We start from the raw sequence: 16116 nt of genomic DNA, 5'->3' as shown, positions 1-16116 counted from the left end.
TGTGAGCTTCTTGGAGGTTAAGTGGGTAAATCTCCAGATGACATTGGTTATTGGGTGAAGGAGTGGAGTGAAAGGAAGAGAGGTTGAGTGTAGGACTGTGTGTTCACTTTGTGTTGACCTGATAGTCTTTGTACTGACTGAGATCCCACGCAGGTCATCTCCTCCAACCTTCACTGTGAGCAGATGCTGGATTTCCTTGAATCCAAAATCAAGGGAATCCGCACCGCGGTCACTTCCCCTCCAACCTCCACCCACCCGCTCCCTTCCACACTCCGACTTCTACCCATCCTCCACTACACACTTTCGTACCCGTTTCCCCACCCTCTGTCACCAAAGCCATCCTATCCCTGAAACTCACTACCTGCTCCCTTGACCCCATCCCCACTCCACTCCTTATCTCCCAGCTCCACCTCCTTGCCCCACATATCACAGACATCATCAACCTGTCCCTCTCCTCTGGCTCTGTTCCCATTCCCCTAAAAACTGCCACCATCACTCCCACCTTGAAAAAACCCTCCCTTGATGCGTCGCAGCTATCAAGCTACCGGCCCATCTCCAACCTCCCCTTCCTGTCCAAGGTCCTGGAACGAGTTGTCGCCTCCCAGCTGCGCTCTTTCCTCTCCACCCATTCATTATTCGAACCCCTTCAGTCGGGTTTCCGTGCTGCCCATAGCACAGAAACTGCCCTGGTCAAGGTCACCAATGACATCCTGACCATCTGCGACCAGGGCTCCCTCTGCCTCCTCGTCCTCCTCGACCTATCGGCAGCATTCGATACGGTCGACCACGCTATCCTCCTCCACCGCTTGTCCTCCCACCTCAACCTTCAAGGCCCTGTCCTTAGTGGTTTAGGTCGTACCTCTCCCACCGTCTTCATTTTGTGTCCACAAACGGCTTTTCCTCCACCCACCCCCCGCACTGTCTCGTGCGGTGTCCCTCAGGGCTCTGTCCTCGGTCCCCTCCTCTTCACCCTCTATATGCTCCCCCTGTGGTGACATCATCCGCAGACATGGGGTTAACTTCCACATGTATGCGGATGACACCCAACTCTACCTTTCCTCCTCTACCCTCAACTCCACGACCACCGATGTCCTGACAGCTGCCTGTCCGACATCGAGTCCTGGACGAGAGACAACTTTCTTCAGCTCAACGTGCGAAAACTGAGGCCCTCCTGATTGGCTCACGTCAGCGCCTCCGCACCTCAGGCGCTGACAGCATCAGCATCCAAGGCTGCACTCTCCACCTCTCAAAGCCATCAGGAACCTCGGGTTCTGTTCGACCCTGAGCTGTCCTTTCTCCCTCATATCCGCACCACAACTGGCACCGCCTTCCATCACCTCCGGAACATCGCCAGACTACGGCACTACCTCACCCCTCACGTTGCTGAAACTCTGGTCCACGCCTTTATCACCTCAAGGCTGGACTATGGGAACTCTCTCCTCGCCGGCCTTCCCAGCCCTCCCTCCACACTGCAGGTCATTCAGAACTCTACAGCTCGTGTACTGTCCCGCACCAGACACCGCGCCCACATCACTCCCACCCTCGCTCCCCTCCACTGGCTCCCCATCCTCCAGAGGATCGAATTCAAGATCATCATCCTCCCCTACAAGGCCATTCACGGCCTCGCTCCCTCCTACCTCTCCGACCTACTATCCCCCTACCTACCTGCCCGTACCCTCCGTTCCTCTGGCTCCGGTCTGCTCCACATCCCCCGCCCCAACCGCCCTACTATCAGTGGCCGGGCCTTCAGCCTCTCAGCCCCGAGGCTCTGGAACTCTATCCCCCAGTGCCTTCGCCGCTTCCTCCCTTTCCTCCTTCAAGGCCGGTCTCAAGACCTTTCTCTTTGACCGTGCCTTCAGCTCCCCTCTCGACTCTCTACCCCCTCCTCGCTCCCTCCCTCCCCCTGACCATTTCCCCCCTGCTCGGGTCCTGACCCAACTGTCCAGCGCCTTGGGACGTCCTCCCGACGTGAAAGGTGCTCCATAAATGGAATCTTGTTGTTGTTGTAGTTTGGGTATCACCTGTGCACAGTGGGCTGGCTGGAGGGGAGTCGAGCCGGGTACCCCACCACCACCTCCAACCCCAACTGCGCCTCCAGTGACAATGGCATCATCGATTACGGAGTGAGAAAAAACAGCAGTGAGCTTTGGGATGCGTATTGTTTCCGAGCGCGAGGTAAGTGTGTCACCGCTTAGTGCTGTGCAATACTCACAGCTTCTAAGCACAAGGTAAGTATGTCAACGCTCACTGCTGTGGTTTGTGCAACTCCTGAGGGGAATCGGGGCACAGGGGAATCGGTTCAGTGTTCTGGGCAGAGTTAATGCGCTGTTAATGTTGCTCCTCAGATGTGGAGTGCTGGTGTGCCGAGGGCTTTGTGGGAGACGGTTATTCATGTCATGGGAACCTGGTTCAGGTCCTGTCCAGTGACGCCAACTTCTCTCGCTTTTATTCAGTGAGTTTTGTTACAGTTTCCTTCCTTATTAAACCATTCTGTAAAGAAACAAAGTCACTGTATACCCTGGCACCTCCCTACCTCTCCAACCTGCTGAGAGCCCACTCCTCCACACGCCTTCTGTATTCCCTCAACCCCTCCCTCCGCTGTACCATCAGCAACCCTGGCTTCAGCCCCTGCTCCCCGAACCTTTGGACACCAGCTGACTTGGCCCCTCTTTGCCTGTTTCACACCTGAAGAGTTTCCTTTTTGACCGTGCCTACCCTTTCACCCCGGCTTATTGTCAGATCGGTTCCATTGTTCACCCCACATGAAGGGCACTTTGTAAACGTAAATTGTTGTTGAAAGCACTATGTAAATGTGTGTTGCGACGTACACCAGCTGTTTGCAGTGTGTTTTATGGTGAGTGTCTGTCTGTGTGTGTTTTATGGTGAGTGTCTGTCTGTGATGCTCATTGATGTGTTGTTTCGCAGCAATTGCTGGATTTCGCCCGCTCGAGTAAGGAAGGGTTGGAGTTACTCACATTCCTTTCTGAGGAGACAACCAGAAAAACCCTCTTTGTTCCCATCGACTCTGGGTTTGGGGAGAATGAGGTAAGAGACCCTCTCTCTCCCATGTACAACTATCTCCCTCACATGACAGATACCACATATACGTTCCCTTAAATAACGTCTGAGCAGGAAATGTGTAAATATCTGAAGGGAAATAATATTAAAGGGTACAATGGAGGATTGGGATAAGAATGTGGTTTGATATTCAGTGTATAAGGAATATGGGGTTTAGATGGATCTCTCTCTCTCTCTCTCTCTCTCTCTGTGTCTCTCTCTCTCTGTCTCTCTGCCTTTACCCAGACGCTGTCGTGGAGAGACCTGGAGAATCACGTGTCTGAGAATCACAGCCTGCACTACAGTCAGATGATGGACGGTCTCAGGCTCCGCTCTCGGCTGGGGAACCACCTGCTGATTGCAGATGGCGTCTCTGACAATCACACACGCATCAACGTACGTCACACTCTGGGGGGTTTGTTACTTTCCTCTGTCCCGATCGCTGTGTTGTTGATGCTACCTTCGTGGCTAATCCCAGCCCAGCACCATCCCACCCTCACCCTGATCCCAGCCCCAGTTGCTGTCTCCTGGCTTGTGAGCAGAGGCTGACATTTCTCAGCAATCTTTTTAAAGACATGTGTTTTGAGGCTCAGATTGGGCAGAAATTTTAAAAATTCTTAAAATTCATTCGTAATTCTGAAGCCAATTTTCCAGTTGGTAAAACCGCCCGGGCAGGTATAACACCGTTCTGCACGTGACGAGATTGTTAAACTAAACCTGTTACTGAGGCTGTGAACAGCGTTCACGCGGCTTTTATTACTTATTACAATTAGGTTTAAATTTTGGGTAAATGTGGTGGTTCTGAAATGCTGCCCGACGTGAAGGGCATTATAGAGACGTGCAAACTGTTGTTGTTGCTTTTACTTTTACAAACACCCAGAGAGTCAGATTGTGACCAGTTTAGACTCTAATCCATCGCTCTCACATGGCCAGACAGTGAGGTGTCGCCAGGCAACAAGGAGTTAATTACTGATGCCAAGCTGTCTCCCTCCATTCCCCTCTCCCTCCCTCCCTCCCTCCCTTTGCAGGGCTCGAAACTGGTGAACGGCCGCCGTGTTGTGCAATGGGACATTGAAGCCACCAACGGGATCATCCAGGTCATCGAAGCCCCCCTGCAGGCCCCGGGGGTAAGTATGGTGCTGTGAGTGGGGGGGGCAGTGCAGTGGGGAGCGGAGCAGGGTGGGGGGTCTGCAGACCCAGTCAGTCACTCTCTCCTGTTACAGGCTCCGGCTCTGGCCTCTCATTCACTGCCCAAGGCTCTGGTTGTGACGGTGTTGTTGGCTGTGATCGGCCTCGTGGCTGCAGGTGTCGGCCTGAGCTGCTATTGGCTCAGACGCAAGAATGACAATTTTCACTTTCATTACTTCAAGGTAATTCCCAGCGGGGGGGGGAGGTGTGGGTGGGGGGTGGGAGTTGTGTGTGTGTGGGGTGGGTTGGGAGGTGTATGTGGGGGAGGGGAGGCTGAGAAACTCAGGAATTGCTGTCATTAATGAACTATGTGTTTAATTATTATTACTGAGCAGAGCGAGGAGGACGACGATGATGATAAGCCTGCAGTGGTCTCTGTGCCCAACCCCCTGTACAGTGCGTACGGGGCGGCAGTGGACAGCACCGAGCCCTTTGATGTGAGTAGCTAAAGCCGTGGTTTCTCTCCCAGCGCTCGGGTCAAATACAAACATGTGGCAGAGCGTCCGGGAGCAATAATAATTACAAGCAGCTTCTGGTCCATCTCTGGATTTGCTGTGTCATCAAATATTGCCAGTGCCACACCCTGTATGGGTATGTAGGTGCACAGGCTGTACATGTGCTGGTGTGCACACGGGCTGTGTACATATGCTGGTGTGTGCACACGGGCTGTGTACATATGCTGGTGTGTGCACACGGGCTGTGTACATATGCTGGTGTGTGCACACGGGCTGTGTACATATGCTGGTGTGTGCACACGGGCTGTGTATATGTACTGGTGTGCACACAGGCAGTACATCATCCAGAACTCTGCAGCCGTGTCCTCTCCCACGCCAGGCTCCATGACCCGATCACCCCCAAACTCACCCGATTCCACTGGCTTCCCATCACACAGAGGATACAATTCAACATCCTGTTCCTCAACTTCAGAGCCCTCCATGGTCTTGTTCCCCCCTACCTTCCCGATCTCCTAACCCCCTACCATCCTGCCCGCTCCCTCTGCTCGGTGGGTTCCGACCTGCTTCACGTCACTCGCCTCGCTCGCCTCACCATTGGTGGACGGGTCTTCTGCCACTCTGCCCTCACCCTCTGGAACTCCATCCCGCAGTCCCTCTGCCTTGCCCCCTCCCTTCCCTCCTTCAAGACGCATCTCAAGACCCTCCTCGTCCACTGTGCCTTCGATCATCCTCTTTTCCCCCCCTTGCCCTCCACCGATCCCAATCCCCAGCTTGGGCCCAAAACACTGATTGTCCAGCACGTGCGACATCCTCCTGACGTGAAAGGCGCTTTACACATGTAATTTTATTGTTGTTGTTGAACCTTTATAAAACACTGGTTAGACCTCAGCGAGAGACTGTGTTCAGTTCTGGGCCCCACCCTTTAGGAAGGATGTCAAGGCATTAGAGAGGATACAAAGGAGATTGACCAGGATGGTACCAGGAATGAGGGACTTCAGTTACGAGGAGAGGCGAGAGAAGCGAGGATTGTCCTCCTTGGAGCAGAGAAGGTTAAGAGGAGACTTAAAAGAAGTTTTCAAAATTATGAGGGGATTCGATAGGGTGAACAAGGAGAAACTATTTCCAGTGGCGGGTGGGTCGGTAACAAGAGGACACCGATTTAAAATAGTTGTCAAAACAGAGGGGAGGAGAGGAGAAATGTTTTACAAAGCGAGTTGTTGGGATCTGGAATGCGTTGCCTGAAAGGCCGGTGGGAACCGATTCAATAACAAGTTTTAGGAGAGAAGTAGATAATTATTTGGGGAGGACAAGTTTGCAGGGCTATGGGGGGAGAGCGGGGGAGTGGGGTTGATCAGAGCTATGGGGGGAGAGCGGGGGAGTGGGGTTGATCAGGGCTATGGGGAGAGAGCGGGGGAGTGGGGTTGAATTCGAACAGCTTTTTTAAGAGGCAGCACAGACACGATGGGCTGAATGGCCTCCTGTGCTGTATAATTATATGATTGTATGTGCAGGTGTGTGCACGGGCTGCGGACACATGTTGGTGTGTGCGGACTGGGAGAAACTTAACCGTTGCTTCTATTTACAGGATTACGGTGATTATTCTGACACACAGAACATTATCCAGGACTAGGAGCCGGGTTTAGTGGGCGAAAGACGGCAGCACAGTCTGTGTACGACAGACAGACCAGAGACAGACAGACATCTCTCCTCCTCACACACGTCGGGGGGAATGGGGAGCAGCTCCCGGCTACACACCACGTGTCTGGGAATCTGTGCAACAAGCGATTGGGATGTAATCTGGGTTGATATTGACTGGTTACAGTTAGTGTGTTTGGTGTAAGTGGGAAATATTTCCACTTATAAACAGGGCAAATTATTAATAACCATCTACTAACACTGCAAGGCTAGATTATGATCCTTATACAAGAGTTCATCTACTGACTGAGAAACTGCAGATAAAAGGGTGAGATTGAGGCTCCCTCAGGCCACAGTGTTTGTCCCTGGTTTGTTTTATAAAATATCAGCATTTTGTACTGAACCTCAAGCACTTAAAACAATAAACTTTATCAAAAATATTTACCAAAGGAGTCATTCCCAGTGTAAATCACAAGCTGGCAGCTTCCCAGTCAGTCTCTCTCTCTCTCTCTCACACACACACAGTCTCTCTCACAGTCAGTCTCACACATGCACGGTGTCAGTCTCACGGAGTCAGTCTATCACACAGACACACAACATTCAGTTGATCTCACATTAAACAGCATTTTTTTAATGATTGTTAGTTTTCTTTAATGAGTTTCTATAATCTAGTTATATCAATCACTGTTACATTATCTTGTTTTCACTGGACTCTTACAATGACCCAGTGATCAGCTGCATAGACAGCTTATCTACAACACGAAGGTTTAGTTTGACTCTGAACCTCCCAACATATTAAACAATTGGGAAATCATTAAACATTGCATTAATACTCAGCGCAGACTGGAGAACACTAAACGTTCACACCATAAACCACGTGTCTGGTACACCGGTCACATGTGGGGTAAACACAAACATGTACCTGGAGGTACACGCTCCACATTAACACGGAACACACGGACACGGGGGTCAGTGTAAACTTTACAGCTTTGAAAAACCTGAGCAGCTTCCAGTTAGCGTCAGCTTATGTGCAGATGAGGAATTGCTCTTGAAGCACCAAACAGCTCCTGGCTACACACAGAGCACAGAATGTGATCTGTCTTTATTTATCCCTCAGTTAAACGTAGTCACGCTGGTACCGGGGTTGGAGTTTAGCTTATTTTAAAAAATTGTTCACAAAAATATTCTCTACATTAAGTTTTGAAAATTTCCTTCAAATGATGACCCAGTGAAGATGTGCAGTCAGTGCCGGTCACACATGTGACAAGCAGCACTGAGCACACGTGTGTCACGAAGCACACGGGCCAAGTCTGGGAACACTGCACACAAGAAAATCAAACTCAGACTCTGGCCTCACCCCCTGCACTGGCCATTCCCTACTTCATACAAACACATTACTCTGTAACTCTGTAAACTATAAAATTACACGTCTCCCAGTAAACTAAGTTCCATATGTAACAGACAACAACACATATACACCTGCCTCCACCTAACCCTAACCCTTTCTGGAAAGCAGCTTCCAGACACTATACAAATAGCTTTTTTCTGGCCAGTCGGTGTCTTGACAAATGCAGAAACCCATCACATGCTTAACAGTCCAAACCAAACAAGGTTCCATGCATCCCACCTAGTCATGGCAATTCCAGAGATGTTCATTGGAGGGACCTAATTTCAGCAAGTATTATGGGGACCCCAGAGTATGCGTTGGGGTAATTGCTGGAGTCTAAAGTAGCTAAAACCAGATAGCTTGACATTGATAGCATCCCACTGCTTGTCAAGCTGGGACCACCCTACCCGTTAGGGCTTTGGTTTACAGGGTTAGGATTAACAATGCGAAAAGTCCCCAATATTCCGTTCCCAACCATGTCACCATGGAGTCAGTTCAGCTCCAAGGAGACTCTGCTTTCCTTCCCCAAGGAGGATAGTCACTAGTTTGACCTGTGAGAAGCGTAGGTTTGAGCCTCACTTGGTGGACGGCAGGTGGATTGCAATTACACGACACAATCTCCCTCTAAAATTGTGCAATTTTTAAAAAACAGCAGGTTAGTGTCCAACTGGCAGCACCACACTGTTAGCTAAACTAAACTAGACTAACCTAGTTTCAGGAAACACAGTAGCGAGTGGCACAGCTCCCGCCCAGGTCTGCTATATGTAGTAACAATGTGATTGGCACAAACTACGAAACTGTCTTTAAAGCCTGGAAATGGGGTGACTGCGGGCGGTGAGCAAAGGGTTAAAGTGGCCACCGCACATTAGTAAAACACCACTTCTACTTCTACAGGAAATCGATCTCCATCGTATCTCATATTAAATCTACTATACGTCTATTGTATACCTATTGTATCTCTCACATCAGTGAAACAATCCAGTTCCCACTCCGGCATCTCGCTGGCTGCCCCCCACCTTGCTGGCGGGCCCCACTCTCTGGCAGCTCTAGCGGATGTGTGCCATCTCCTCCAGGAAGGGGGTTTTCATGCAGCCGGTGCACAGCTGGTCCATCCACAGCGGAGCCTCATGTTGCAGGGGGGTGCGACGTGGGTAGAAGGTGAAGCTGGGATCGTAGTTGAGGAGGCAGCTGATGGACGACATGTAGATGTCAGAGAAACGGCTGAGCCGACGTGAGAAATAGGTGGGATTGTGGTACGTGCGGAAGATACTCCCAAACTGGGGGTTGAACAAGTTCTTTGTCAGAGACCTGAAACCAGACAAATCCTTGTTACCCTCTCAGCCCCGCTCAGCCCTGCTCCCTCCTCCTCAGCCCCACCCCCACCTTTCTCCCCTCCCACCAGCCCCCCTTGATCCTCTGCACTCCCCCTCACCGCCCCCCCGAGTATCGAAAATGAGTGAAGTAAAAGGAGACTTTACATCAGTTCCCGACGTTCCTTTATCCATTCACCGAGCACCAGCTGTGACTCTGCGTCGTGATGTACCTGAGGACAGAGCCACATGTAAACACTGCAGAGTTCCTACAGGCACGTAAACTCAGTCACAGTTATACTCTGCGCCCCCCGCTGCCCCCCCTGTACCTGCAGCCTCTCGAGCAGGCCGGTCAGTGCCTGGAGCCAGGTCACGCTGTGTGTGTACTGCTCCGTGTTAATGATGCTGATTTCCATTTCCAGCTCTGGCACAATCGCTCCCGTCCTCCATCCATGTCTCAGCATCAGGTCCTGCACGAGGCAAGAGGGTTACTGACACACACAGCACGCTTATACACACACCACACACACACACTTCCACACACATAGTCACATACATACACACCACATGCACAGGGTGTGGCAGCAGGTTCATCGCAACATCAGCCCAAAGGACAAGGAGACAGTGATCTCCAGCCTCGCACTCACCGCCAGGTCACTGTACAGATGATCCCCAAAGTACAGCACTCGCGATCCTCGCCAGCCGGTCAGTCTGAGGAAGTCAAACAGGTTCCCCTGTGGTTAGAGAGAGAGAGGGGAGTCAGGGTGGGGCAGAGTTGGAGGCGGGGTGGGGGGGGAGGGATTCAGGGTATCACAGAGAGAAAGCAGGGGAGGGGGGTCATGGGGCAGATTAGCATTGTTTTGAAGTTAACAAATTAACCACAAATCACAAAGGGATTTTCTCTTATCTGCAGAAAGAAATCAGTTTGTGCTGATTTCAGTGTCACTGCTCGTAAATCAGTACTTGATGTCCTATTACATTCACAAGAGGTACACACCCACCCTGTAGGCACAGACAGGAAGGCAAACACACACAACCAGACAGACACTGACCTGCTTATACATTTTGCCTTTCTCCAATTTGTTGATTTTGTCCCACTGTAAATCCCCGGCTTCGTCCAGCTTCCGGAACGGCCTGAAAAACAGTGTTTTCTGTTCAGTTATTGCCTGGTACCCAGGCCCCCAACCCTCTCCCCACCCCCAGACCCTCCACCATCGACTCCCCATCTCCCCTACCCTGCGCACCCCGCTGTGTGTTTTACTCACTTGCGTCGATCAGTGAAAAATGTCGGCTTCTCAGCCTGAACGATCACCAAGTCAAAGAGATCTCGCCAGTCCTGCCCCACCATGTGCTGCATCCCCATGTCACTGAAACAGGGAAACACTCATTACAAACCTCTCTCTCTCTCTCACACTCACACACACAGACACTCTCACAAACAGATACTCACTCACACACACACACACATACACACACACAAAGGGAGACACTCACACACAGAGACACACACACAGAGACACACAACACAGACACACACGCAGGCTCTCTCAAACACACACACACACAGAGGCGAGACTCACACAGTAAATAGAGAAAAGCACCTACACGAAGCTGAAAGGGCTGTTGGTGATGAGGAAAAGCTTCTTCCCGTTATTCACCAGGCGGTTCAGCACCGCATACGTCTCCTCTCCACGTAGAATGTACTGCTCTGTGACAGACAAAGCGAGTGTGAGACACAGAGCGAGAGAGAGAGACAGACGGACGGACGGACGGACGGACGGACGGAGGGAGGGAGGGAGGGAGGGAGGGAGAGAGAGAGAGAGGGGGTGCGAGAGACAGAGAAAGAGAGAGAATGAGCCATGGAGAGTGATGAGAGCCTGAGCTGTCGCTCTCACTGACCCAGATCCCCCTCGATCCACTTGTACATCATCCCCTTTACATGGACGGTACTGATGGCATCCTGTGGGCGAAAGGAGTCGATTACCATGACTGCCTTCCATTAACATTAGCCCTGTGATCCCCCCCACAGCACCCCCTCTACCCCGCAGCCCACCCCACCACAGCACCCCTTCTTCCCCACAGCCCCACTCTCGCCCACAGCCCCCGCCCCTCTCCCCCACAGCCACCCTTCTCCTCCACAGCTCACCACCCACACAGAGCCCCCATCACACAGCCCTCCCCTCTCCCCCACAAACCCCCCTCACACTCACATCCTATGATCATACACTCATACACACACACACTCATGCTCACTCACACACACACTCACTCTCACATTCACGTCCCTGTGATCACACACATACACACTCACACTCATGCTCACTCACACATTCACTCACACACACACTCATACTCACACTCACGTCCCTGAACAAATGAACGGGGTCGAACTCGATTCCGTGGTTGATGAAATAATCGTTCACACAAGAGAGAAGCGTCATCTCAGGGAGTGAGAAAATGTCCATAAACTGCTTCATTGACGGCCCCTGATTATAAACACATGGTAAGCACATGCCAAGAACACATCTTTTCCCAACATGCCAGGCAGGTGCCAGGCACATTGCCTCTCCCCCCAACAACCCCCTCTCCTCCACCCCCAGAACATGGAAGGGTGGGGATTGTCTGATCGAGTCCCCACTGATACTCACTGTCCCAATTCACAATCGGAGGAAGCTTTCCGGGGAGGGGGAAGGATGGGGAGGGGGGGAACATGGAATCACTGACAAAAGTTTTCTTAAAACAAGCAAAACTATATATTAATTACGGAGACGTACTTTGCCGTAGAAATCACTCATTTCGTGCAGAGGAATGTGCTGAGTCCCTTCGTACATCTCAATCACCTCCTCATCAGGCATTGGACTCAGCCCCCTGGGGAGAGAGACAGTCAGCAACCAGCAGCCTCACTCCCTGGCAAACAGCCCACAACCTCACCCACATGCCCACACACACACACAGACAGACACACATTGGCCATACCTGTACACAGTTCCGGATTGCACATAATGATAAGCGTCAATTTTCATCAGAATACCCTGCCAGAGAAAGAATAAATTTCCATAGAAATATGACATCAAAATACAAGAAGTTAATAATCGTGAAAGGCGCTATACAAATGTAATCTTGTTGTTGTTGATAATAATAATCCTTGCATTTGATACAGCGCCTTATCACGTAGTTGAGATGTCTCAAAGCACTTCACAGAATATACTGTAAAGTGTAGTGACTGTGTATTTTGTGAGTGAAATAAGCAAAGAGGCAGCGGGGACATTATTTAGCAGCTGGGCTATGGTAATAAAATAAAAAAACGCCAAATTAAATGATTGCTTCAGCTAACAAATCTCCTCTCAATGTCCAGACCCCAGCCTCCTCACCCCTCACTCTCCTCACCCCCCTTACTCCCCACTGGGACTCCTGTCAGCGTTTACCTTCCGCACGTCGTAGTGGAGGCCACGAATGGCAAAGTCAGGCATGTAGTCGTACTTCCGGAGCCCACTCGGGTACTGAAACAGAAAGTCACAGCCTCAGCTCCCGATCGGCAAAGCCTGTCAGTGTCAGTGCAGCCCAGCAGGAGGTCAATGTAAAATGTCTGGTAAATGCGTCTCGCTCTTGAGGAGCAGTGAGTTTAGTCACTGGATCAGTGGGGCCATTTAGTGATATCGGGCGAGTGGGTGCGACGAGTAGTCAATAATGTGGCACCGACACCACAGTAACTCACTCTGTGACGCAGGTTTATATCTCTCGTTACAATAAGGCGCAGGATCAGCTGGGATTATATATGAATCTAATGATCTTCACCAAGTCGCTGCCGATCAGCGGTGTCCGCCCTCACCTTGTAGTGTTCCACCAGGATCTCTCGGGCAGCGTTGAAGATCATGGTGTGGAGTGAGCGGGAATACTGAGCCAGAGTATAGTCATAGTCAAAGCCGTAGATTTCAATGTCCTCCAGTTTGATCTCGTTGTTTGAATAGATATTCGCTGGATTCAAGAGACTACAGACTCCGGGAGGAAGAAGTTCTGAGAATAAATGGAAATCAGTTTCTTATAAATGTTCTTACAATAAACCTTGTCATTTGAAAGACGACTTAACACGCTTCAGTTTTTCCTGTGTAAAGTGTAGTGACTGTGTACTTGTAGGCGGTGTTCAGCAATGTCCCGCCAGCAACTGTGACGTGAATGATGTCTTTATTATCCGAGGGCTGCTCGGCCAGGAGACCGGGAGAGAGGAACTCGCTTCTCTTTTCAAACAGGGATCTTTATCATCCACCCGAGCAGGCGGACAGGACCCCCCCCACCCCACAAGTTAAATGTCACGCGGTATCTCCGACAATGCAGCGGATTCTCCCCCCATCGCCGCACTGGAGCCTCGTCTCAGGTGACGGAACTCAAGGTCTTGTCTCAGAGACGGACGCGGCTGAGAGCTGTTTGTCGTTCCGGAATTGCGATCCGGTTATAATGGCACATGACATTCCTTTCGCCCCTTTGGCGTCAGATGGTCCCCAGAGAGCGAGAGCGCTTCCCCCACAGGTGACCCCCCGAAGCCCTGACCCACCGCACTCGCCAGAGAAGCCTTACAACCCCCTGAACACCTCCGGTCGGTGACGATGGACAATAATCCGCACCGGGAAACAGGGACTGAGATTTTACATCAAACAAATCGCTGAGAGACAGTGTTTGTAAATGTGGCCCTGAAGTCAACAAAGTGGGGCCGGAGCCAAACACCGCCCCCACCCCACCCCACCCCACCCCCACCCCCACCCCCGGGTCTCACTGGGTCAGCGGTGGCTGAGGCTCAGTGAACAGCCTCCCCCCCGCCACGCGGGCCGGACCCGGCCCGGGGGCCTGACTTGGCCGAGCGCCCCTCCCCCGCGGCTCCTCTTTTTTTTTACCGTGAACCAGTTTCTTCATCTCCGTGTAGCGGCCCCACAGGAAGCCTTTGCTGCGGCTTCTGGGCCCGGGGTCCGGGCCGCTCGGCAGCGGCTTCCTCTCGCAGCCCAACACGGGGGCCGCGGTGCTGCAGCCTCGGGCCCACCCCGCGCCCCCCCGCGGCCCCGCGCCCCCCCGCGGCCCCCCCGCGCCCCCCGCGGCCCCGCGCCCCACCGCGACCCCGCGCCCCACCGCGGCCCCGCGCCCCACCGCGACCCCGAGCTCAGGCTCCTCGGCCACAGCGCGGCCATCGTCCCGCCTCGGCCTCACAGCAATGGCCGCTCGGGAGCCGGGAGCCGCCACAGCGCCCCCAGCGTCCGCGGCCCGCAATGACAGGGTAACCTCACCCAAGGCGCTGCCACCGGGGGGTCACTGGGGGGCGCTGTCACTGGGGGGTCACTGGGGGGCGCTGTCACTGGGGGTCACTGGGGGCGCTGTCACTGGGGGGTCACCGGGGGGCGCTGTCACTGGGGGCGCTGTCACTGGGGGGTCACCGGGGGGCGCTGTCACTGGGGGACGCTGTCACTGGGGGTCACTGGGGGCGCTGTCGCTGGGGGTCACCGGGGGGCGCTGTCACTGGGGGCGCTGTCACTGGGGGCGCTGTCACTGGGGGGTCACCGGGGGGCGCTGTCACTGGGGGGTCACTGGGGGGCGCTGTCACTGGGGGGTCACCGGGGGGCGCTGTCACTGGGGGGTCACCGGGGGGCGCTGTCACTGGGGGGCGCTGTCACTGGGGGGGTCACTGGGGGGCGCTGTCACTGGGGGGCGCTGTCACTGGGGGGTCACCGGGGGGCGCTGTCACTGGGGGGTCACTGGGGGGCGCTGTCGCTGTCGCTGTCACACAGAGAGGCATTGAACAGAAAGGTAAACTGTACAACCAATATGTTTTATTGGCTGTTAACTGTGTCGGTGTTTCCCCGTTTGTCACAGTTTAATAATCAATGATCAATGACCTCAGTCACGACAACAACAGGTTTGTAAAAGGAAGCGATGCGGTGGGGGCCCCTGAGCCGAGTTACTCCGGGGGCCGCTCTCCCGCGGCCTCGACCCTCCCCAGGTATTCCCGCTCAGAGCGCTTCCTGCGGTACACGTCGTCTGCAGTAATAAATGAACGATCATTAGCAGCGATAACGACAATAACACAATACAGTAGTCCTCGCTCCGGACCCGCGGCCCCCGATCACTTCATCGCGACGTCTCAAAGCGCTTCACAGGACACACCGTCAAGTGAATTGACTATTTTGGCAACCGATTGGGCACCGCAGTGACCCACAAACAGTCACGGATTGAGGGGCCGCATTGTCCTCACTGACAGATGAGAATAAGGTCCGGGTCAGTGTCCGTCCGGACTGTCCACAGGTCAGAAACGAGAGATTTTATAGAATCACAGAATATTACAGCCATTGAAACCCATCAAAACAACAACATGAACCGTGTGCGATGACCCCCCCTCCCCCCCCCCCATTAATAAGCCACTTCCTCAGGGTCACACACCCGGTGTCTCGTCACTGATCGGTTGTGGCTGAAGGTCAACAGCTTTACCCCAGAATCAAACTCGCTGTGACCCTCCAACGTTCGGATTGGAGATTATTTGTCAAACCGTCAGAGCAGCGAGGAAACCCCGGGGGCCGGGTGCGGCCCGCGGGCCGTGACTTACAGAAGGTCTCGGGGCCGATGCGGATGTTGATCATAACCCACTCCATGGCGGCCCCGAGCACGAAAAACCCGGGGAGGAAGCGATACTCCCCGAGCGGCCGCGACCCCGGGACCCGCCGCAGCCACTGCCGCAGCCTCGGGCTGAGCATCGCCGGCACCTGAGGCCCAGAGCGGGACAGCGTGTGGGGGGGGGGGGGGCTGTGTGGGGGGGGCGGGGCCTGTGTGTGTGGGGGGTGGGGCTGTGTGTGTGGGGGCTGTGTGTGTGTGTGTGGGGGGGGGCCTGTGTGTGTGGGGGCCTGTGGGTGTGGGGTGTCTGTGTTTGGGGGGGCTGTGTGTGTGTGTGTGTGTGGGGGGGGGGGGGCTGTGTGTGTGGGGGCTGTGTGTGGGGGGCTGTGTGTGTGTGTGTGGGGGCTGTGTGAGGGGGGGGGGGGGCTGTGTGTGTGTGTGTGGGGGGGGGGGGGCTGTGTGTGTGGGGGCTGTGTGTGTGGGGGGGGGGGCTGTGTGT

General features: G+C 53.5%; 3 protein-coding genes across 4 annotated transcripts in view; 1 reads left to right on the top strand and 2 right to left on the bottom strand.

Annotated features, from left to right (window-relative positions):
* Positions 1-6775, top strand: part of stab1 (stabilin 1) — a 35465-nt gene extending 28690 nt beyond the window's left edge. For both annotated transcript variants that reach the window (XM_042339774.1, XM_042339773.1), the window contains exons 54-61: positions 2010-2175; positions 2346-2452; positions 2926-3045; positions 3304-3453; positions 4086-4184; positions 4281-4427; positions 4581-4682; positions 6286-6775. In XM_042339774.1, the coding sequence (XP_042195708.1) occupies positions 2010-2175; positions 2346-2452; positions 2926-3045; positions 3304-3453; positions 4086-4184; positions 4281-4427; positions 4581-4682; positions 6286-6330 (936 nt within the window). In that variant the 3' untranslated portion in view covers positions 6331-6775. The remainder of the gene's footprint in view (positions 1-2009; positions 2176-2345; positions 2453-2925; positions 3046-3303; positions 3454-4085; positions 4185-4280; positions 4428-4580; positions 4683-6285) is intronic.
* A 185-nt stretch (positions 6776-6960) lies between these two features.
* Positions 6961-14099, bottom strand: LOC103188790 (5'-nucleotidase domain-containing protein 2; the record flags this gene model as incomplete). Its single annotated transcript, XM_042339675.1, has 14 exons — positions 6961-9030; positions 9201-9265; positions 9362-9502; positions 9680-9766; positions 10085-10166; positions 10298-10399; positions 10638-10740; positions 10932-10992; positions 11390-11518; positions 11807-11900; positions 12009-12064; positions 12458-12532; positions 12862-13046; positions 13919-14099. Coding segments are annotated over 14 exons (1623 nt in total), but the record flags the coding sequence as incomplete, so codon positions are not given.
* Positions 14100-14822: 723 nt separating this feature from the next.
* On the bottom strand, positions 14823-15776 carry LOC121849961 (small integral membrane protein 4). Its single transcript, XM_042339450.1, has 2 exons — positions 15613-15776; positions 14823-15050 (listed from the first exon to the last, which is right to left on the bottom strand). The coding sequence occupies exons 1-2, from the start codon at positions 15758-15760 to the stop codon at positions 14971-14973; spliced, it is 228 nt and encodes a 75-aa protein (XP_042195384.1). The 5' UTR covers positions 15761-15776; the 3' UTR covers positions 14823-14970.
* Between the last annotated feature and the right edge of the window lie 340 nt (positions 15777-16116).

This window comes from Callorhinchus milii, unplaced genomic scaffold (assembly GCF_018977255.1).
Source record: "Callorhinchus milii isolate IMCB2004 unplaced genomic scaffold, IMCB_Cmil_1.0 Scaffold12, whole genome shotgun sequence".
Taxonomy (NCBI): domain Eukaryota; kingdom Metazoa; phylum Chordata; class Chondrichthyes; order Chimaeriformes; family Callorhinchidae; genus Callorhinchus; species Callorhinchus milii.
Note: the sequence above shows the minus strand (reverse complement) of the source record. Positions and strands in the feature narration are given on the sequence as shown.